This window comes from Grampus griseus (genome assembly GCF_964374135.1).
Source record: "Grampus griseus genome assembly, chromosome: 6".
Classification (NCBI taxonomy): domain Eukaryota; kingdom Metazoa; phylum Chordata; class Mammalia; order Artiodactyla; family Delphinidae; genus Grampus; species Grampus griseus.
The window spans coordinates 4,967,201-4,990,778 of NC_139000.1; the positions used below are offsets into that span (position 1 = coordinate 4,967,201).

Here is a 23,578-nt window from a genome sequence, read left to right on the forward strand (position 1 = left end):
TGCAACAGGAGCACGGCCAGGGAAAGTGAGACAAAATGCGAGTCTCAGCAGTGCTAAGGTCGCCACTGGGGAGCTTCCTCCAGTCAGGAACTGCACCAACCCAGCTGGGTAAGGCACACCACCCAGCTGCCACCACCAGAACACACACTGCGGATAAAAATGAAAGACAGGGCTTCCCTGGTGGCGCGGTGGTCGGGAATCTGCCTGCCAAGGCAGGGGACACGGGTTCGAGCCCTGGTCCGGGAAGATCCCACAGACCACGGAGCAACTAAGCCCGTGCGCCACAACTACTGAGCCTGTGCTCTAGAGCCCGCGAGCCGCAACTACTGAAGCCTGCGCGCCCGGAGCCCGTGCTCCGCAACAAGAGAAGCCACCGCAGTGAGAAGCCCGCGCACCGCAACAAAGAGCAGCCCCCGCTCGATGCAACTAGAGAAAGCCCGCGCAGCAACGAAGACCCGACGCAGCCAAAGATAAGTAAATAAATAATTTATTTAAAAAAAAAAAATGAAGGACAGTGCTGGCTCTGGTAACAGCAAAGTAGCCTGGTTAGACTACCACCACCCGGTTAGACTTAAGACAACAGCTCTTAAATCTAGACAAAATACTCTGCAAGTGTATTAGGAGGTGAGGAGAGTGGGCAAAAGCAGGCAGAAACCAGCCAGGAGGCCACCCTAGCAATACAGACACCTGAACAGTGAGATTCGTGGGTGGCCGTTTTGCCCCAGGGCCCTCCCCTACCCAAGTGGCTCAGGTGGCAGAAAGTCACCATCAACTGATGAGTGGGTACACAAAATGCGGTAGAGCCATACAGTGGAAGAGTATTTGGCCACTAAAAAAAGATTTTAAAAGAGTTCAGACACATGCTGCAACATGGTGATCCTTGAAAACATTATGTGAAGTGACAGAGCCAGATGTGAAAAGCCACGTATTCTACTGTGGGATTCCATGGATAGGAAACATCCAGAACAAGCAAATCCACAGAGACAGAAAGTAGATCCACAGAGACAGAAGGCAGATGAGCGTTTGCCGAAGGGTGTGCGCGGAGGGCAGGTGGGAACTGGGAGTGACTCTGCTGATGGGTATATGGGCGTCTTCCGTGGGAGACAGAAATGCTCTGGAATCAGACAGGGAGGATGACTGCACAAACCTGTTAATATACGAAAAATATCTGAATTTTAGACTTTATAAAGGTAAATTTTACATAATATGAAAATCTGTCAAGTGAATTATATCGTTAAAAAAAGGAGACGACGACAAAAAGCCCAATCCAATTAAAAGGCAAGTTAGATTTGACGATAAAGCAAGTGCAATTACATGCTGTTTCCCAGAGCATCACTTTATATACAAACACAAGTGGGTTAAAGGGAATGGTTGGAAAATATACACCATGACAACAATAAATAATTTAAGACAGAGCAATGATACTAACATAGGACAAAACAGACTCCAAGACAAGAAGTGTTACGAGAGATAAAAAAGGATATTTGAAAACAATATAAAGGGACAATACGTCAGAATCATAAAAATGATAAATGTGCATAACAGCTTCAAAATAAATGAAGCAAAAACTGACAGAATTAAAGGGAGAAATAGATAAATCCACAATTATAGTAGAGAGTTTAACACCTCACTTTCAGTAACTGGTAGAACTAGACAAAAATGTAAGTATATAAGATCTGAACAACACTACCAACCACCTTGACTACACTGATATTTACAGAATGTGATATCCAACTTATAGAACACACATTCTTTTCAAATGCACTTGGAATATTCACCAAGATAGGCCATATATCTTGGTCATAAAACAAGTCTTAATAAGTTGGAAAGAACTGAAGTCATACAGAATATGGTCTCTTGACTACAATGGAATTAAATGAGAACTCTAGAAAGCTCCAATTAAAACGATTGGTGAACTAGAAAACAATCAAACAATGGAGAAAACTAAAGCCAAAAGCTGTCTCTTTGTAAAGATTAATTAAACTACTAAGCCTTTAGCAGAAGTGAACAAGAGAAAAAATACAAATTAGCTAATTATCAGGAATGAAAATGGGTGATACCTGTATCACTACAGACCCTACAGACATCAGAAAAAAAAAAAAAGGGAATATTATCAACAACTTTACACCACTAAGTTCAACTCAAAAGAAAGGAACAAATCCCTTGAAAATCACAACTTATGAAATACTGACACAGAAACATCGGAAATCTGAGCAGCCCTATGACTAATCAAAGAAGTTAAATTTATTATCACAAATGTCTTTAGAAAGAAAATTCCAGGGTCAATCGGTTTCACTGGCGAATTTTATCAAGCATTTATGAAAAAACTAATACCAATCTAACAGAAACTCTTTCAGAAAGTAGAGAAGGAACATTTTCCAACACATCTTATGAGCCCAGCAAAACCTGGTATCAAAACCCAAGGGCGATATTAAAAGAAAATTACAGACCAATATCTGCCATGAACACAGGCACCAAGAATCTTAAGAAAATATCAGCAAATTGAATCTAGACGTAGGTGGAATTTATTCTAGGGATGCAAGGTTGGTTAGCATTAAAAAATAAATCAGGGGGACTTCCCCGGTAGGCCAGTGGTTAAGAATCCACCTTCCAATACAGGGGACGCAGGTCTGATCCCTGGTTGGGGAACTGAGATCCCACATGCCACGGGGCAACTAAGTCCGTGCGCCACAACTACTGAGCCTGTGCTCTACAGCCCGTGAGCCACAACTACTGAGCCCGTGTGCCACAACTACTGAAGCCCACGAGCCTAGAGCCCATGCTCTGCAACAAGAGAAGCCACCACAATGAGAAGCCCGCCCACCACAATAAAGAGTAGCCCCCACTCGCCGCCACTAGAGAAAGCCTGCGCACAGCAATGAAGACCCAACGCAGCCATAAATAAATAAATGTATTAAAAAAAATCAGCAAACTAGAAATAGAAAGGAATCTCCACAATCTGATAAAGAACATCTCCAAGAACCTCACAACTATCATCATATTTAATGGTGAAACACTAAACACTTTCTCCCTAAGATCAGGAATACAGAACTTGAATACAACATTGGACTGGAAGTACTACACTGCAATAAGGCAAGAAAAAGAAAAGGCATTTAATCTGTCCCTATTTACAGGCAACATGATGGTTTATGCAGAAAATTCTAAGAAATCAACAAGAGCTAGTAAAACTAATGAATGCATTCAGCAAACTGTCTGGTACAAGGTCCACACACAAAAATCAGCTCTATGTATGTCTATATAATAGCATCAAACACTAAAAAACAAAACTTTTCTTTTTTTTTTAAAACCAGTACCATTTACGATAGCGTCAAGAAACATAAAATACTCAGGAATAAACATAACAAAGATGTTCAAGACCTCTATACTGAAAACTATAAAACACTGCTGAGAGAAATGAAAGCCCTAATAGAGAAAGTTTCACCAAGTTACTGGACAAGAGATTCAAAATTAAGATTTCATTTATCCAGAAATAAATTCAACACAATCTTAACCACAATGCAGGCTTTTAAAATACTGACCGGTTGATTCTAAATTTACATGAGAATGAAAAGAACTTAGAATAGTCAAATAATCTTAAACATGAACAAAGCTGGAGAACTGACACCACTGAATTTAGAACTTACTATAAAGCTACAGCGTGCTATTGGCATAAGGATGAATAAACAGATCAAAGGAACAAACAGGGTCCAGAAATAGACCCACATTTATACAATCAACTGATTGTTGGCAAAGGTGTCAAAGCAACTCAATAGGGAAAGAAAAGTCTTATCACAAACAGTGCAGAACAATTAGACAACCCAATTTATTAAAATGAACTCCGACCCCTATCCTACACCATATACAAATTAATACAACACGGATCACAGATCCAAAAATAAGTGTTAAAACGATAAAACATAAGGGAGTATCTTTGCCACCAAGGAGAGACAAAGATTTTTTTTATAAAGGACACAAAAGTAAAAACCATAAAAAACACAAATTTGTAAGTTAAACTTCATCAAAACTGAAAACTTCTGCTCATCAAAACGCAGTGCTAAAAAATGAACAGACAAGGCAGGCAGTTGGAAAAAATATCTGTGAAATGTTAAGTCTCCAAGGACTTGTATCCGAACACACACACACACAGACACACAAAGACACCAGTAGGCAAATCGACATGAAAACGTGTTTATCATCATTAGTCATCAGCAAGATGAAAGTTAAAAGCACAACGAGATACCACTACACACCCACTAGAATGGCTAAAAATAAAAAGACTCACATCAAAGTGTTGTGAGGATGCAGAGCAACTAAATTCTCAAAATCGAGGCTGGGAATGGCATCACGAACCACCATGGAAAAAGGCTTGGGTGCTTCTTATAAAACTAATCACACACCTACCCTTTAATTCAACAATTCCACTCCTAGATATTTACCCAAGAGAAATGAACATATCATTCATAATGGAACTTTTGAATGGGTAAACAAATTATAGTATTTGAACAAATGATAGTATTTGATACTATACTGAGGTATACTGAAATATACCTCCGTAATTAAAAGCAACTATCGATATACATAACATGGATGAATCTCACAAACGTCACAGGAGAAGGAAAGCTGCGGGACTCCATTCGTTTGCAGTCTGCAGTTAAGATTCATCGTAAGACAGGGAGGCCTTGGGCGAGTCTTGGACACAGTCCGGGAGGGAGACTGGCTAGGGAGGGGCTGGGTGGTGAGGAAAGTGCTCTGTATCGTGACTCGGCTGTGCTACTCAAGCGTATACATCTGTCAAAACTGTAAAATTAAATGTGTGCCTTTCAATGCCGTTAAAGGTTACTTGAAAACAAACAATCCAAAAGAATTTTAAAAGAAAATAATCAGGTTGGGGGGTGGGGTTGGGTGAAGATAAGAATGCAGAATGTCGGCATTTGCTGAAATGCTGAAACTCGGTGACAGGGAGCTACCTGGGGTTCATTACACTTGTTTGTTTTAACTTTTCCATTATACAAAGTCTCTTTTCCCCCTCTAAGGTCAAGACCAAAGACAAAAGAAGACATGGCTCTGTCAGGAAGCAACTGCTCGTCTGAGTGCCAACCAATAAGGATCTCTTCAGGGCACCGAGGCTGCTCCCCGCCCCTTGTTTTCATTCCACCTTGCCGAGGAAAACAGTGGGCTTGGTGTCAGAGGACTTCCAACCTTGGTAAGCAGAGACAGACCGCAGTCCTCCCCTCCTAAACCCTCAGCTGTGAGCCCACCAGCAAACACCCCCACCCACCTGCCCAGCCGTCGTCAGCATCGGTGTCCAGGTCGTCAAGGCCCCGCAGGTTCTCCGCATTGATGATGGTGGGCCTCGGCGCCCGTTCCACCAGCTGCCTCAGCGGACGGATTGGGCGAGTCATTCCCAGCCTGTTTTCTTTTCTGATGAGAGAGAGAAGGGTAAAGATGCTGGACTCGTGTCAAGTATACATACGGAAGCAAACCCAAGTACTTCTCCAAAACTAAATCCTACACTGCAAAGGTTCATGTGTGCCCTTAATATTAAAACCGTCTCCTTTTTAAAGAACACACAGTGAACAAATACATCCTCGAAAGAAGTTCTGCTTCATTCTGCAGTTTTATATGCTCAGGCTAATGTCTAGGGTAGCAGCAATAAACACATGCCAAATCTTCACCTGCCAGGAACCTGAAATCTCTTGTCCTGCCCCAGCCTTCTCACACTCCCTGGGTCTTGAGCTGGTTTCTCTGAGGTCTCCAGAAGACTAAGCACTTTCATATGTAAGCCCACTATCTTGTCCAGTATCACCAACCAGGCTAATTTCTACATACGTGACTATAATGCAATAACCTTACCCGTCTTGGTCATTCATCTGGAACTGTCTAAAAGGAACACGGGGTTCAAGACGGAGCTGGGGAAGGGGAAAAGATCCTCGTTCCACTGTACCCTGGTTCTCTGATGACTGTGGCGAACACATCTGAAACATAACATCAATGAACAGGGTTTTCTGGTAATGACCCAGATTCTAAGTTCCACTTGCATTAAAATTTGTTTTGGAAAATGGAAAATGGGAAAAAGAAACAGGAAAGTCTTGGGGTTTTCCAATTAATCCTATCAATCACCATCTCCCCCATTTCTTTCCTGCTGTCAGTATGCAAATCTGGGGACCTGTGCCTTGGGGAATATACCTGCCTCTCCTTCTTCTAAAGAGCTAAGGCTAAGATAACATCCACATCACCAGGGAAAGAAGCCAGGGGCCCTTAAGATTTGAAAAGAAGGAGAGAAAATGCAAAAGTAATGGAAGCCTCCAAAGTAGGGTATCAGGGCAAAGAAACTGGGAGGGAGAACCCAAGGTGGACATTCAACCACGTGAAGTAGGTTCTGCTGGACATGAACAATCGGACCTCATGGGGAAAAAAATGCACACTCCGAAGACTTACAAAAGCAGGAAGCATGTCATGGTATGTAGGTGGGTGGTATACATTCCCCATGAACTGTGAAGCCCCTTTTCGGACAGGCTGAGCCGGGCGGAGAGAGGGGTCCTTAGAATCGCTGGTACATGACGAGGAGGGGGCTCCGTCTCCCGCACTCGAGTTCCTGCTGCCCAGCTCAGTTGGGGAGGCGCTCAGAGACGTGGCAGAAATTATGTTTCGCCCACCGCCCTCCCTCCAGCTTGTCACATCTGGAAATTGAAAGGGGGCAAAAGGGGAGAGGAAAGAGGAGGGGGAGGAGGGATTGTATGAGGTTCTGAAGGTCAAGGGACCCCCCTCACTCACCAAAAAATTTTAAAAAAATAAAAAAAACAAAAGTGAAGAATCGAGTCGACTGGTCAAGTCTGTCAGGGAAGGTGGGGGGCAGACACCTGGCCAATGAATATGAACTTGCTGAGGGAGTCTGACGGTCAGAGAAACACAAAATAAGGTCCACTCAGAGAGAAGGCAAGTGTCAACGAGACGTGGTCTTCATCGACTCTCAGAAACTACACAACCTCAGACCTGACACTCCAAAGAAACCAAGACGGCCCCAGTGAAAGCAGCCTTGGGTCATTTCTTCCACAATCATGCTGACCCCAACAAGACCAGCACTGTGCTCAGCACTGGACTGGACTTTAGAACCAGAGAGAGTTCCGGACACGTGTTCTAGCTCCATTCAGCAGTGGCACCTCTAGTCAGAGACTCCCCAGCTGTGAAGTAAAGCAGAGCTGCTCTCCCCTCTCCGAGAGGGGGCTGGAAGGGTCTGGGGCCCTACCCACCGGGCCTCACCCCACCTGCTCTGGCAGCGGCCTGTGGGGCCCTCCCACAGGTCACAGATTGAAACCTGCCAACCCTCTGTGACCATCTTTTTAAGACGAGGCTTTCCACTGCAAATGTAGCAAAGCCTGGTGGAATTCAGAGGCCAGCGAGGAATCAGACGAGCCAAAAAGACTCCTCTTTCCAGTCAACTTGTAGTTAGGAGTTGAAACAGGTCCCTGAGTACCTGACCCCTAAGAAAATGGAACCCAGGACCGGAGCCACAAGGTCACAGACTGCTCCCAGCTCTTCAGGTGCCTCGTGCGTGATCTTGGCCAAGCCCTGGTCACCCCTCAGGCCACCTGCTTCTTCATCTTCTCAAACGAGGAGATGGGAGTGATCCCAGAAGCTGCTTCTACTTCTAAACGGTTATAATCCTACAGCAGCTCATCTTAATTAATCCCAGAAAGTTAGAGTTCCTGGCCTAAGGAATTTGATTATGTATTTGGAGCAGCCAAAATACCCCGGCGTGGGCCGCTGAAAAGGCCGTATGTTTTATGAGAGCTGCACGGTGATTGTTTCATTTATAGGATATCTGTTCTCGCTTTGGGATACCTTGGGGATTAATCAAAACAAGCAGATAATAGTCTCTCATATTTCAAAACCTGATCAACTCCCCCCCCCCCAAGGGCTACTTCAGAATCCGTGATTAGAACAGATGGAAAATCCCATTCCTAAACAACACCTTGAATACTAACCACCCAAGACCACGAAGAAAAAAATAGTACCAGTGAGAATTGCTACACAATCCTGCTGACCCCTTGGCCAGATCCCAGATGAGGGGTCGTGGAGGCTAGTGCTGGGCCGGCTACTCAACCAGGGGAACGTGTTAAAAAAAAAAAGAACAGATTCTAATTTGGCTGGGGATGGGCGAGGGTTGGAAATCAAGACTTTTTAACAAACGCCCCAAGTGATTCTGACAGGATTCAGCCAAGTTTGGGAGCCGCTGGTTAGAAAACAAGCTCCTGAGTCGGGAATCAAGTTAACTGACCCTTGGTCTGTCTGTCCTCGCCGTGACCACCCAGGCACAGCAGAACTAACATCTGATGCCTGCTGGGAAGGCGGACAGGCCTGGCCTGACCCAAAGGACAAGAAAGGAGGAGTGACCTCCAGCCCAGCCCAGGGAATAAGTCCAGCAGACGCATGGATCAGGTGCAGGATCAACGGGCGTGCTTTCCAGGCAGGGAGTCTGGCTCCTCGAGAAACGGCATGCTTCTACGAGGGCAGAAAGACAAGGGGAAATTCTGCTGTTCCCGTGGGTGCCCAGACAGGGGCTACAGTTCACTTACTCTGAGGGCGGAGGCTTGGTCCTGGCCCATACGACAGATCTAAGACGCCCTTTTCTTTGCCAGCCTTGTCCTGCCCTCCAGCTGCTTTCAGCGTCGGAAATTCCTCGGGAGAGAAGGATAATAGTCGGCTTGAGGCCCTTAAACCTGTCAAGAGAATTGGGAAGACGTGTGGAGCAAGTGAGATGGGCATCAACAGCTCTCTGCTTTAACAACGGCACACGCTGGCAGCCACGCTGCCCTGAAGGGAGCTCCTTCCTGGGGCGCTGTCTGCGCTGGCCTTCTGTGCCCGCAGAGTGGCACTAGGGTTCCCTGACAAAGGGAGGCTGCCCGCAGACCGCACCAGGTCCCTTGCCAGCCACCCTGCAGGAGCTGGTCACAAAGGGCAGGGGGTAAGGTATGGCAGCGGTTCCAGCCCAGATCCTTCCCTCCCACTCCTGGAAGAAGGCAGTAAGGTCCTTCCAGTGGCCCTGGGGGGCGGATAAGCACGGTCTTTGGTGAAATCAGCCCAGTGAAGCCAACTGCTTTTGGGTGGAGGTAATGCCCTGGCCCCCAACGCCTCCGCCCTAGATTTACACCCTCACCCTAGATGTACGCCTCTTCGTCTGTCCACTCCAGTTGACTATTTTCTACAGAGATCCTCAAGCCCTACAAGACCAAACATTTCACTCTTGCGATCTGGGAACAACTTCTTTGTTCTTTCATTCGTTCCCCTACACTATGAACTCTGCAGAGAAGAAGCCTTTTCTTAACTTTGTTCCAATCACCCACAGCACTTAGCACCGGGAACCTGCAATCGTCTTTTCAATGAATAGATAATAATAAACGATGCATTTTAGGGTCTAGAGTGGGATTTGGTCCCTCTCCTGGAATACACAGCGCATGTCCAGCACCACACAAACTTAATAACAGCAACATCACACAGTAAAATGTCCAACTGTGACATGCTTTGATCCCTAGACAATACAGCCAAATCTGTCCCTAGGTATTACTGATCTGAGGACCTGCTAACTCAGGCAGACTTTGCCGGAAAGATGCAGCAGGGATTAGTGCAGATGCACAAGGCGGTGATTCATCCACCATCCCACTTAGTAAAAAGGTCCAGGGTCAAATGAACATGCCGGGGGGATAACTGGACACATTATTAACCAATGATTAACCTGAGAGATAATCGCCAAGTGTCGCAAAGGAGCACTACTGCTCACATAGTTGCTTCATTATGTTAAAAGGTCATTGGCAAGAATGAAATACGAAAGTCTTGCTTTTAAAATATGGTAGAGGGACTTCCCTGGCGGTTCAGTGGTTAAGACCCCGCGCTTCCACTGTAGGGGGAGCGGGTTCCATCCCTGGTCGGGGAACTAAGATCCTGCATGCCGTGCAGCGCGGCCAAAAGAAAAGAAAAAAAGGAGATAATTTAAAGTTAAAAAACAACAGCAACAACAACAGCAAATGCCTAGTACTTTTTTTCTGCCTCAACAGTCATGAAGGTATTATTCTAATCATGAATTAAACTTACCCTCCACAGATAAAAAAGATAAAGTGAAGAACTCAAAATCTCAAACCAAAGTAGTAGTATTCCTAAGGTTTGAACACCCTGTAATGTTCACCCACCAATCCCTCCTACCATCTGTTCTCTGCCATGAGAAACTGAGGCAGTGAAATCAGGGGCTTCTCTGAGGCCCCAGATGGAGCCGCCGGTGGTGCTCTGGCAGCAGAGCCCACGAGCCATGTGCCTCTGGCCTCTGCCTGAACCACATAAGCAGGCCTCCTGGGCCTGATCCAAGTGAAACAGACCAAACGACCACCTTCTACATGGAGAGAGTCTGTCAACTCAGGAAGAACCCTTCTGAGTTCCAAAGAGTCATGAAAATGTTTGTGGGCCACACCCCCAAATCCCACAGCCCTGGTGGCATCGCGGGCTTGTGACCCCGGCATAGGAGGGGAACCAGAAGCCGGGTTCCCGCCCCGGCCCCACCTGGTCGGCACGTGTCTGTTCTCTCCTCTTGGGCTACTGGGCTCTGCCGTCTCCCAGACGAGCTATCACATGTTTACAGAGTATTTTACTGTGTTTTAGGATTATTTTCTAAATCAAGTTTTCTTTTGATAGGTAATACAATCAAAAGGTTCAAAGGTAAAAAGCCTTAAAAGAGCATAAACAGAAGCCTACCTCCTACCCTCGTGCCCCATCTGCCTACTTCAAACACCCTCACGAAACAGGTAGTCTTCTGTTTCGTTCCTTCTCTCCCTTCCTCTTATGTTTCCTTCCAGAGATTTTTTTTTAATGCGCATACAACATTTTTAGAAGCGTACTTTCCCTCTCCCCAGTTGTTTGCACAAATGGTAATATACTCTGCGTACTATTCCACACTTTTTTTCACTTAAGAATATGTCCTGGAGATCTTGCCAGATCGGTAGAAAACTGCTTTTTTTCCTTACAGCCAAGTAGTATTTCATTAAAGTACCATCCTTTGACGCACATTTCAAGGGACTGTGTCCAATCTTTTGCTATTACAACGTTGCAATGAATAATCTCGTGCATGTCATTTCACACAGCTGTAAGTATCATCTACAGGGTGATTTCCTCCAAGTGGAACCTCCAGGTCAAAGGGTATTCGTGCTGGTGTGTGACGGGCAGTGCCAATTTACACTAGTTTTTTTTAATCTCTGTAAGTTCTTGTTAGATTAAAATGAATATTCCATTTACTTAAGGAAATTGCAACCTTATGGAAATGAAGGCTATAGAAAGCAAAGAACCACTGTCAACAGTCCAGTGAATCATCTCCGTCATGCCTCTGTGAAGACCTTGCTTCCCGTCTGCAGTGCCTTGTTGCATCCCCGCCCCACCTGGCCCCGCTCACCCTCCAGGCTGGGGCAGCCAGCTGAGCTCCCCCTGCCCTTTCTCCTCTAGGCGAGCTGCGGCTCCAAAGCCCCCGGCACACCTTCGGGCTGAGGAAGGGGTGGGCCTTCAACCGCACAGCGACCGGAGGCTAGAGGGGCCCGTCCTTGGGGCATCGGAGTGGCAGGGGTGTGTGGGGAAGGTGGCACACGGAGCTGGTTTTCTACTCTAAGCCATAAAACGTAAAGTCTGGCCAGGCCTTGGCCAGCAGGGATACGCAGAAGACAGAGGGCAGTGCCGGGACAGGAGCCAAGGGTAAAAAAGGCAGCCCGTGCTGGTTTACAGAAAAAAAAAGCAACTGCGGTGTAGCCACTCACACCACCGTCCCTCTCCATCCAGCTTGGGGCGCCGCCCAGCGTGCTCTGCAGTGTGCTAGAAATACGCACGCCTACACTGCGAAACCAGGAGAGTTCATGCAGAAGAATCTGGGTTTTTGGCTCCTCTCAAGAACACCCGTGGACCCTGGGCCCACATTCTCAAAGGGCTCTAGATGCTGGAGGGGAGCCAGATTTCCCTCTGCCCCAGCGCCCCTCAGCCATGCCACTCGGGGGCCGCTCTGCTCTGGGCCTGCCTTGGAGCCATTTCAGTCTGTTGCTCGGCATTCACTTAAAACTCGGGATGCTTTCCCCTTCCACTCACCCCACATCGGCTGTGCAGAACCACTGCAGCCGTCTGAGTCCCTGTGTCAGGCGGGACACCAATGGTAACAAATACCACGCAACCTCCGCATGCTCTGGTGTCACTGCCCAAAAGCAAGCAGTTCCCGAGGCTGCTGATGTGCAAACCCAGGTACAAAACCAGTGCCCCGCAGGCAACACCTCCTCCCTGGGGGCTGGGGACTCGCTCCAATGGCGGCTCAGCCGACGAGGGAGCCCAGGGCCAGCGCCCGGTCTCTCCGCACACCTTGGGAGGGCTGTCCTTAGCAATAATGTTCAGTGAGACCAAAGAGCTGACGTGCTCTGCAGAATCAGCACTTCCACCGCCGGGGCAAAGGCAGTAACTCGCTCTGGGAGGAGAGTCCACAAAGCTGCAGGCCGAAGACTGCCTGGACAGAACTGGAGCAGCCCAGAAAAGGCACACCTCCCTCCCACCCGCCCACCGCCAGGCCACACACACACTTACCACCTTCGTGTCCTGCTGGCTTTCCATTCAGCTGTGCCCATGACTTTGGTCCACCTGGCGCTGAATTTGTATTCTGAAAGCAGGAAGACAATGAGAACAGGGTCTGCGGTCCACTCCCTGAGCGAGTCAGAACAAGGTGCCCTCGGATCCTCACCTGAGGTCCAGACCCTACACTGATGTACCCACCACCACCAGCGGGGTAAGGTCCAACCACGCAGGCTTTCCACGCAGCCTCCCACTCGGGCAACAGTCCAGGGTCAGGACCCACGGCCACATGACAGACGAGGGGCAGGCCGGAGGGCGAGCGGCCAGCTCAGGGTCCCACGGCAGAGCCAGCGGTGCGCTCGGAACATGCTGCCAGGCTGCCCCTCATGCCCACACAGAGCTACTCTGTCTTGCTCCAGGGACAAGACCAAACCCCAATTCTAGTGTGTCTGAAAAACTGGGTGGCGCCGCTAACAGAACACGCGCGCGGGAAGGCTCACGTGCCTGACGAGTCGCTGGCCAGGCGGCAGCACCACTTTCCACAATCACTGCCGTGCCACAAGGCACCACTCCCCAGGTGCGCGGCCTTCCGCCTCCACTCATCTGGGCCTGCCCGGCTCGGCTCACCTCTGCTGAAAGCTCACCGCACCCCAGGCACGGTGCTAGGCACACCTGGGTCACTTGGGTTAGACACTCAGCTAGTGAGGCGGGACCAGGACTTGTCCCCACCCTGCCCGCGCCCAAAGCCCCTTCAGGTCCCCAACCACTGAACTCAGCTGTCTTCCCAACAACATGCTACTTAACAACCGAAGGTAAAGATACACAAATCCAAGCTGATGCAGCATGACGTTCCATCACTTACTGGACTAGGTCCTGGATAAACAGTTACCCCTTCCCATCCTCCCCCTGCCTCTGCCGCCACACACACTCAAGGCAGACAGCTGTCTCTCTTGCCTTCGATGCAGAGCTGAGTAGGTGCAATAACGCATGTATTTATCACAGACTTGCCCTGAGTGCTTGGCCTGAGAGGCCTGGAACGCCCAGGGTCCCCCGTGCAGACCACACAAGGGAAATGCCAGCACCGTGACAGGGGCAGGGCAGCCCCTGCTGGGAAGGGCGAGGCTCCAGACCAGCGGGAAGCAGGGGGCCCCAGGGCACTGCCATCCCACAGCCTCCGGCTCGGGGTCTGCAGCCAAGCCTGAAGCCACAGGGATGGCCCCCACCCTCACCCCCGGAAGAGAAGGCCTAGGGGCCACGAAGGCGTTAACAACACTGTGGCAAATCTCACCCCAAAGCTGGGAACCACCGGGGGTCTCCTCCCAACACCGTCCCCGCACGAGAGGAGAGCTGGTAAGCGCCAGGCGGAGGGCCCGCGTGCCAGCTGCAGGACAGGGCCCGACCCGACCGCAGTCCCCGCGGCACCCGTGCTCCACAGGTGCCCAAGCCGCACGCAGGCCCGGCCCAGGCCTGTTTGTCTCTAACAAGCTTGGAAGGTGAGTCTGACGTAGAGCCAGGGCTGTAGAAACAACCAGGGCTCCAGAAACAACCAGGGCTCCTTAATCGCACTCAGCTTCAAATTCTGGGAAACAGATACGAACTCCACACTACATGCTCTGACTGATCAGCAGGTCCCAGTGGATTTAGGCCAATGAACATGCAGTCTCGCATGAATGTGGATTTCTTCTTGCTTCTCCTTTAATTTCAAAGCACAGTTCAGTGTTGGGCAGGGAGGGTGTCCCTCTGGTAAAGCCATAAGCTTTCCCCGCAGATGGGGACGGCACCTCGGTCCTTCTACTGCCCAGGCAGCAATGCAAACTGAGTCATTCTTTCAAGGGAGCCAGTGAACGCCAGGTATCTGTCTAGATCTTTTCTGGTCTTCTAAAAGATTCAGACACCTTGCCTAGATTTCTAGCTACCAGATACCGGCCTCTGTACCCACAGACAGACACCAGTGGGCCAAGTAGGATATGAGCTCTTGATTAAATCATGACTCTGTTTAGAGGCGTATGAAGTGCAGCGACAAAGAAAGGATCACAGCTTGGTATTTCCCACAGCATGCTCTGAGAGACACTAGTCTCTAGAGACGTTCGACGAAAAGAGGTTTCCAAGGATAAATACATTTCGGGACCGCTGTCCATGATGTCCTTTTCTCGGAGACTCACAGGACACATTAGCATACTGAAGACACCGAGAGAAAGTATGACATTAAGAAAACCAAGCGAAGGAGCTGGCTTCATTTTGTTTTCCAAACTCACCAGACCACTGAACCTTCTGTAGTCTAACACCTGCTGTCTCCTTTTGACACTTGCTTCCGGGGAGACACTGCGGGGGGCCCGATCTAGCCTGTAGCTGCCAGAGTGACTCACCTCAAGCTAAGGCAACTGGAATCAAATTAGGCGTCTATATTCTATTCTGCATCTGGGGTCTTTCTCAAGAGTCACTCATCAGGTTTGCCTCTGGAATGAGCACGTCACGCAGAGCCACGCTTCTCAGCGACAGCTCCCATCGGTCCCCAGCGCCAGGGAGCTCAGAGGCGCCGACGCCTAGGCAAGCATCGGGACCGGGTCCCCAGCACCTACCTCCTGACTGATCGACTGTGTCGGTTTCTGCAAATTGGAGACAGATTTCTGCAAACCCGGCTGCGGCAGCAACTCCGGCGGCTGAGAGGCCGTCGCACTGGAACTAGACAAAGGCAGGACACACACAGGAATTAGACAGGCACCAGCCAAGCCCACAAGGTCCCTCCACATTCCCGAGAGACATGGCTGCTCGCTGGCTGGGAGCAAGACCTCCTCTGGCCAATAAAGATACCTTCCCCGGCGGACTCCTAGGCTGGCCAAGGCAACGAGAAACTGGACCACCTGTGAGGTCTGCTCACCGACGCCTGATAGGACAGGCCAGCCCTCTGCCTTTCCACAGAGCCTTCTGTCTGCGAAGACTGAAAGCTCACGGCCAACAACGAAGTGATGGAGGACATGTCACGAGGGAGACTGCATCGGGGCAGGGAATGGGCTCTGAGCTCCCGCCCCTCGCTCCTGACCAAGAGCTCACAGCTCCTCAGGGGCTGATCTCTTTGAAGCATGAGCAGATTTTTTTTTTTAAACCTTCTCTTGGCTTATAAAGGAAATATATGCTCATGATAAAAATAAATAAATACATGTAACACAGAATTTGTCACGATCTCATCCTCCGGAGAGAAACTCAAGCAGATTTTTCTACGTATATTAGCATAGCATTTTGTAACACAAGTAGGGTAACACCATACACACAGTCCAGCAACTCGTGTTTTACTCAATGCCCTTGACATCTTTTCGTGACAACACACATGGATCTACTGCTTTCTTTTAATGACACAGTACAGGTGGATGGGCCACAATGTGCCAACCTCCAATTTTTCTTCTATTACAGATAAAACTGCAATGAGCATTTTTGTGTACACATCTTGGCACACTTGTGTGTACGCAATTCAGTAGTCTAAGTTCGTAGAAGTGGGACAGCTGGATCAAAAGACGTTTTAAAGTTTAAAAGATACCGTGGAGCTACCCTCCAGCAAAGGTGCGTCTGTCGATCTATACCCTACAAGTCATATTCTGAGAGCAATAAGAAAGGGTTCTGAAGGAAGATTTCTGCCAACTTGCAGCCTTCCAGTCACTCGTTCTGTTCAACCTTCCATGCGACGAGCTTCAAGGAGGACAGCAATCCCCTGGCCAGAATCCACCCAATGCCGGTGGCTCAGCTGAAGGCAAATTCTACACACATCCAAGGCTTACTCAACCGAGTAACTCACCACCTGTGATTATTACACAATGAAGGCCACTGACCCTCCTCTCTCACATCACCTTCTACCTGAAATAGATGCTTCCAGGTGGTGTCACTTCTGTGGTCTCCAAACACTGAGTCCCAGCAGGTGTGGCCCCCCTACTCGGCCACCTCCCTGACAGCCTCGTGAGGATGTGGCCCAGGGGAGGCAGAGAAGCAGCGCCGGGGTCTGCTGCCCCCGCCAACACTCACTCTTCACCTCTGGCTGGCAAACATGCTTCAGCACACTGGCCTCGTTGAAGATGCCTGACGCTTTCGATGCTACTGGTACATAAGACTGGATAAAAGGAGGGAGCAAGGCTTTGTCCTCTCTCTCTAGAACTTTCAGTAGCAGAGGCATTTCAACGCTTACAGTGAGCTGTTTGCAGCGTCTACACTTGAACAGAATGAGGACATCCGCCACGTATCACCTCTGTGCCAGGCCCTGTGCTAAACACGTGACTTGGGCAAATCTCATCCATTTCCTGTAGCCACCCCCGGAACCAGGTGTTATTTGTACTTCACAGGAGGACAATGATGCTCAGAAGTCAAATAAACCAGGTCCCATAAATGGCCTGGCTGGAAATCACACACATCTGTCCAGTTCTAAAAGTCACACTATACCGTCAATCAGGATGATCCCTAAGCCAACGGTTAGGAACTGTCTTAAAATTTCAGTTATTACTGATCATCTGAGCGAATTATTGGCTCACTCTCTACATATTGTCTGAAGTAACTACAGAAGTTTTACAGAAGCTATTGGCCACTTCCAATTAGAGAAAAGGACCCTGGCTGGCAGGCTGTGCTCTGGGCCACTTTTACTTTCTGGGTCCTGAGTATCAATCAGCAGCCAGACCACAGGGGAAACACAGGGCAGGAGAGGGTATGAGGCTGGACTGCTCTGTTTTCATGGCCAAGCCCAGCAGCAGGGCTCTGCCTGCCAGCCTCAGAGAGGCCCCGTCCTTCCCCAAACCCCTCCCAGCGCAAACCCCAATCCTCTTTCCTGGACACCCTACCGCTGGCTGGAACGCAGCCGGGCCACGGGCCACGGAAGGAGGAACGAAGGCTCAGGCGGCACACTCGTGCTTTCAGCGCCACCACACAACCTCCCTCTAATGATGATCTCTGTGCCAGATCCCGGGCCTCCTAAGGCTCCCGTAAGTGCTGTGCCGGCAGAGGGTGGGCCTGCAGGGAGGCTGCGCGCTGACCCCGAGTGCCTGGACTGGGGCGGCTGTCCTCGTAACTGAGTCCTACAGAGCATGTGCAGACACCTGTGTGGGGCGCTGCTGCCCCAACAGCTGGGACGGCTCCACCTTCTCCACCTGGGGCCCAGCACCCAGGGACCCCAACCAGGTGAAGCACTCAGCTCTCCCCACAGTGGCTCCTCTGGGAGAGGTGAGCCCTTCTTAACAAGGCACAGGGGACACTGGTCACCAGGGAAAGGCAGCTCACGGAAACACTGTTGCATCGGCTCCCAGAGCCAGGAAAAATGAAGGCAGGGAGCAAGAAACTGCTAAGTAGCAGGAGTCGGGGTGAAAGAAGCTTCCTTTGGAACCTGCCCAGTTCTCCAGAGCTGCCCCTGCAGGAGGAGAGGGGGCCGGCCACGGACGCAGCTCCAGCTCCCGGCCCTCCGCCTGCCCCTCTGCTCTCACCTCTTTGGGTCTTGCTGATCCTGCTTGTTTGCCCATCCCGTCCCGTCCTTGGGTACTATAACGATGTTGGGGTCGTTTCCTTTGTTTTCAGACTTCAAGCTTGGCAGGTTTGCAGGCGGTGGCATACGCCGGGCTGTGGCAACTTTCCCGAGACTCTGTAAGCCATGTCTAGGAATAACTGTGTGGAGGGAGAGGTGGAAAGAGATGTTGCACAGAAAGTCATGGAAGGAAAGATGCCGGGTTCATTCAGCTGCTCTTCCAAACTCTAGAGGATAATGACAGAGGCAACCAAACAACAAACAAGGGACAGACCCGCCACGCAAACACACAAAAAGTGCTTGCTGGTCACTTGTAGTCAGTCCTTTTACAAGCCCTTCACCGAGGACTTCAGAGACACAGGAGCTGCTGAAGTCTGTGCGGAGGCTTCCAGTTTGCTCGTGGGCAGAAGGCTCAGGGCGTTTAGGACATGGGGGAGGGGCCAGGCCTAGAAACCTCCATCCCACAGAATGACTAGCCCTGTGCAGAGGGGAGACTGCTCTGGCCTCGTTACAGCAGGACTGAAGGGACAGCCTCGCCTAGACCCAAGCCAAGCCTGAGCAGGGCCCCCGGCATTCATAAAATCCTCAAGGGGTGTGGACAGAATCAACAGGAACTTTCCCCGCCAAGCTCCGGAATATTAGAACCATGAAACCTAAAGGGGTAACTCTAATGCAAATTAAATTCCATTCTGCCCATCGGGCTCAAAATATCCATGGCTTCAATAAGATAAGACAGAGGAGGAAATAATCCTAGTACAGCAGAGTCAGGATATTCCAGGCTCTGAAATCATACATCAATTAGGAGCAGAGGGTGACGTGTTTCCCCTGAACTACAGGATGACCTCCACGTGCCCAGCAGACTGGTCTGCATGGACCATTCCTGTCTGACCAGACAGGGGACTCTAGGTTTTCCTGATCCTTGACCTGGAGCTTCTCGCTTAAGGGAAAGCATAAGGAACTGGCCTCCAACCCCCTCTTACCTGAGGATCTGATCGAGTCTACTGATTTTCCTTTATACTTATCAAACAGGCTGAGAGTCGAATACTTGCTTTTCCCATCCTTGCCCTTGGTTATTTGCCCCAAACGATCGGACATTGCGATGAAATGTCATCTAGTAAGGAAATTTTTCTCGGCACCGCTCCCGATCTGCCTTTGAAGTGGGGGGAAAAAAAAACAAAAAGAGTGTTAATCCACCAGAACCTCTGATCCAGTGGACGGAATCGTTCAGGGCTCATGGATCTCCTTAAAGATCTGAAGAACGCTTTGGACGGACTCTGTCCCTAGAAAGTTGCCCTTAGCGCGCACGGGCAGCCTTGCTCACATTTAAAGAGCAACGCTAAGAACCCTCCCTGCCTGAAAAGCAGCTGACTCTTATCACTCACCAACCACACTGAGATGTAAACTTCTGCACACCGAGTCCGCTCCCTGAGTCAAGGACAGCTCCGCAAGGTGGAAAAACAAATGCTCGCCCCTTGTAGCACATCCGCGTCACATCGAAAATAAGGTCGTCCTTATGGAAGGCTACTGTCCATTTCAAGGATGAGCAAACCCAAAGCAAAGGGAAGCACACAGTCAGGAAATCACCCAGGAACAGCCGGGTGCAGGTACCTTTCACACTAAAGGACCAGCACTCCGAGATGCAGACGGGGCAAACAGAGAGCAGGCCTCCCGGTGCAGAGCCCCCGCGGCTTCACCATCCACTCCTGCCTTCCACTCAGAGAACGTCTTGAAAAACCGACCAAGGAAGAAGCTTTTCCCCTCTGCCACCTTCTAACTTTCTACAGGCTCCTCTAGGAGCACTCTCCTCATTCACTTCCTCGCTCATCCATTTCAATACTCAGTAAGGCCACGCGCCAGCTCCAGTGCCTTTTATTCCACCCTCACCCTTGGCCTCACTGGCTCTAAACGTGACCATGGAAAACTAAAACTTGCACAAGTGACCATCGCCTCCCATTAGAATTAGTGTGTGGAAAGAAACCTAAAGCGCCAGTTTGGGCACGTCGGTAAAATGACAGGACGGAGGTAACTGTGAAAACAGCCACGACTCATAACAGGCACTTGGTGCAGCTGTAGCACGAAGGTCTGTCGTTTGATCCTATTCTGAAGCCACGCCGGCCAGAAGAGCACATCCAGTGAGCTGGGTACATCCATCCTTTCATTCGTTTCACATGAAACCTGATACTCAAGACCCGCTGGTCACTGTCTCAGGTACAGGAACAGATAAGCACGCAATGTGTATCCGGAAACACTCAGGCACCTCAATGCATGCCTAGGGGTGGGCGTCCTGAGCTCCACAGGATGTGCAGGGGTCACCTGCCAGGTGCAGCAAGAGCCAGCCAAGGGAGAGGCTCACGTGCAGCACCCAATCCCCAGGAAGCGAACCACACTGCAGTGTCCAGGAGACAGGGCTCCACGAAGAAACAAACCAGCAGAAACGCTCAGGTGCTCGCCAAGTTTACACGTGAGAGCACTCGATGCCAGCCACCCTCCCCAGTGCCTGCCTCACGTACCAGGAGCAAGGAACAGCGATGACAGGGAGGGAAACCAGCCAAAAGTGTCCAAATTCGAGTTCTGATGCCAAGGGTTCCAGGACACACCCCTTTATCTTTAAATCTCCCTCCCCGAAGCTGGATCCAGTGAGTTTCTGCCAAAGTCAGAACTAGTAATAACCTCCCCTGGCTGCTTCCCCCGACTGGGCTGTAAGCCCCTCCTCCAGGAAAGGGACTGTATCGTGTCTGTGTCAGACCAGTAATTAATAGGCTTTCAAATGGAAAACAACCTGAACTTCTCCATTAAGACTAGATGAGATCTTAATTTTAGACACTTGTCATATCAAACCAACAGAAAAGATCACTGGGGTAGGAACATGAATCCCTCCCAATACCCATGGGCACACACACATTCCACTATGAACAAAAGCCCTTGAGACTGCCACCAAGGTGACGGCCACACGTGGCCCCAGCCTGCACAGCTCAGTCTAAAACAGGGGCTGGCAAACACCAGTCAGGGTCCCAGCCAATGGCCTGTTTTGTAAGGCCCTCAAGCTAAAAATTATTTGCTTTTTTACATTTTTCGTACTGCTTTTAAAGAAACAAAAAATATGCAACAGGACAAGTGGCCTGCAAACTTGCTGACTCTGGGTGTAAAAGGAAAAGCCTTAAATAAGCACTTTTGAAGGTTTCCAGGTGGGAAATGTATGGGGCAGCCTGAGAGGGCAGCCCTGAAGAGGCCCTACAGCTCCAGCGGGGGTCCAAGGAGGGGCCCCGGCAGAGGGATGGAGTCTTTTATTCATCCATAGGAGACCATTCCATGGGCTATAAATGGGATACTGAGGGACTGCTGGCACTCTTTACAAACTAGTGTGACCTGCTGAATAACAAAAACGTTGACGTCCTAATTCCCAGAACCCGAGAATATGTCCCCTTCTCAGGCAAAGGTGTGATGAAATTAAGGATATTGAGCTGGGGAGATTATTCTGGATTACCTGGGTGGGCTCAAGGTAATCACAAGGGTCCTTACAGGAGGGAGGCAGGAGGGTCAGACCCTAAGCGGTTGACAACAGTAGCACAGGCCGGAGGGGTGCTCTTTAAAGTTGGAAGAGGGCCACGAGCAGAGGGATGCAGGCCGCCTCTAGAAGCTGGAAAAGGCCAGGGAACGGATTCTCCCCCAGAGCATCCCCTAGAAGGAGCCCAGCCCAGCCGACACCTCGATTTCAGCCCAGCAAGATTCATTTCAGACTTCTGACCTCCACAACTCGGAGAGAACACATCTGTGCTGTTTTCAGCCACGAGATTTGTGGTAATTTGTCACAGTGACCACAGGAAAGTATTACAATCGTTTATTCAACACGTTTTTACTAGGCAGGCACTGTCATGTGCCCAAGCCCTGAGCTGGGACTGGGATACAGCAGAGGATAAAATGGACACAAGCTCCACCCAAAGTCCAGCCTACAGAGATGACGGGACTCACCCACGGTCACACAGCCGATTAATAAGAAGCACGTTCCAGAATCCCTCACTTCAGCACGATGATGGAAAATGCTAACTTACAGCTACATCTCTGCTGTCTCTGACCACAACTTTCACCTGACCACTGAACCTACAAACACTTCTGAACAAAGCCAGTGATGTCTCCTTCCCAGCCACACAACTTGCAGGACTACAGATGCCGCATCATTCATTTAAATCCAGATAACTAGTTCTTTACTAAATTAAAAACCAAACCAACAAAGAGAAATAAAAATTATTCACCAGACATCCTGGGCCATCAAATTGCTACATTAAATCTTAACATGCTTGATTTTTAAAAATTTTTTTTATTGTATTTATTTATTTTTGGCTGCGTTGGGTCTCTGCTGCTGTGCGCAGGCTTTCTCTAGCTGCAGAGAGCAGGGGCTACTCTTCGCTGCGGTGCGCAGGCTTCTCATTGCAGTGGCTTCTTTTATTGCAGAACGCAGGCTCTAAGCGCGTAGGCTTCAGTAGTTGTGGCACGTGGGCTCAGTAGTTGTGGCTCACGGGCTCCAGAGTGCAAGCTCAGTAGTTGTGGCACACGGTCTTAGTTGCTCTGCGGCATGTGGGATCTTCCCGGACCAGGGCTCGAACCCGTGTCCCCTGCACTGGCAGGCGGATTCTTAACCACTGAGCCACCAGGGAAGCCCAACATGCTTGATTTTAAAAAATCAAATGTCTTATAATTCTGAAACTTGACCAGAAAAATTCTTGTTTCTATAGATACTACTAGAAAGTCTTCTTAAAATCTGTTAATCCGGGCTTCCCTGGTGGTGCAGTGGTTGAGAGTCCGCCTGCTGACGCAGGGGACACGGGTTCGTGCCCCGGTCCGGGAAGATCCCACATGCCGCAGAGCGGCTGGGCCCGTGAGCCATGGCCGCTGGGTCTGCACGTCCAGAGCCTGTGCTCCACAACGGGAGAGGCCACAGCAGGAGAGGCCCGCGTACTGCACAAAAAAAAAAAAAAAAAAAAAAAAAAAAAAAATCTGTCAATCCACAAGAATGTAAATTGGTGTAGCCACTATGGAAGACTGTATCGAGATTCCTCAAAAACTAAGAACAGAACTACCATATGAGCTGGCAATCCCACTTCTGGAAATTTATGCAAAGAATATGAAAATACTAATTTGAAGAGCTACATGCACCCCTATGTTCATCGCAGTATTATTTACAATAGCCTAATGGATGAATGAAGAAGATGTGGTACACACACACAATGGAATACTATTCAGCCATAAAAAAGATGAAACTGCCATTTGTGACAACATGGATGAACCTTGAGGGCATTATGCTAAGTGAAATAAGTCAGACATAGACAAATACTGTATGATTTCAACTCATATGTGGAATATAAAAAACCAAACCAACAAACAAAAAAAATAAATGAACAGACCAAAGCAAACAAAAACACAGATACAGAGAACAGAGCAATGGTTAGCAGAAAGGAAGGGGTGGGGAGAGGGCGAAATGGGCAAAGCGGATCAACGTATGGTGACGGACAGAGACTA

General features: G+C 49.3%; 1 protein-coding gene across 15 annotated transcripts in view; it reads right to left on the minus strand.

The window, feature by feature from the left end:
- Positions 1–23,578, minus strand: part of PRRC2B (proline rich coiled-coil 2B) — a 139,861-nt gene that overhangs the window by 42,069 nt on the left and 74,214 nt on the right. For 12 of the 15 annotated variants that reach the window (XM_082657071.1, XM_082657062.1, XM_082657058.1 and 9 more), the window contains exons 2-9: positions 19,045–19,214; positions 18,027–18,204; positions 15,156–15,258; positions 12,592–12,664; positions 8,577–8,720; positions 6,439–6,680; positions 5,854–5,975; positions 5,279–5,421 (exon numbers count right to left, since the gene is read on the minus strand). In XM_082657071.1, coding sequence (XP_082513197.1) covers positions 5,279–5,421; positions 5,854–5,975; positions 6,439–6,680; positions 8,577–8,720; positions 12,592–12,664; positions 15,156–15,258; positions 18,027–18,204; positions 19,045–19,159 — 1,120 coding nt within the window. In that variant the 5' untranslated portion in view covers positions 19,160–19,214. Of the gene's footprint in view, positions 1–5,278; positions 5,422–5,853; positions 5,976–6,438; positions 6,681–8,576; positions 8,721–12,591; positions 12,665–15,155; positions 15,259–18,026; positions 18,205–19,044; positions 19,215–23,578 lie in introns of those variants that run through there. The other 3 variants (XM_082657064.1, XM_082657065.1, XM_082657063.1) reach the window with 2 other exon arrangements.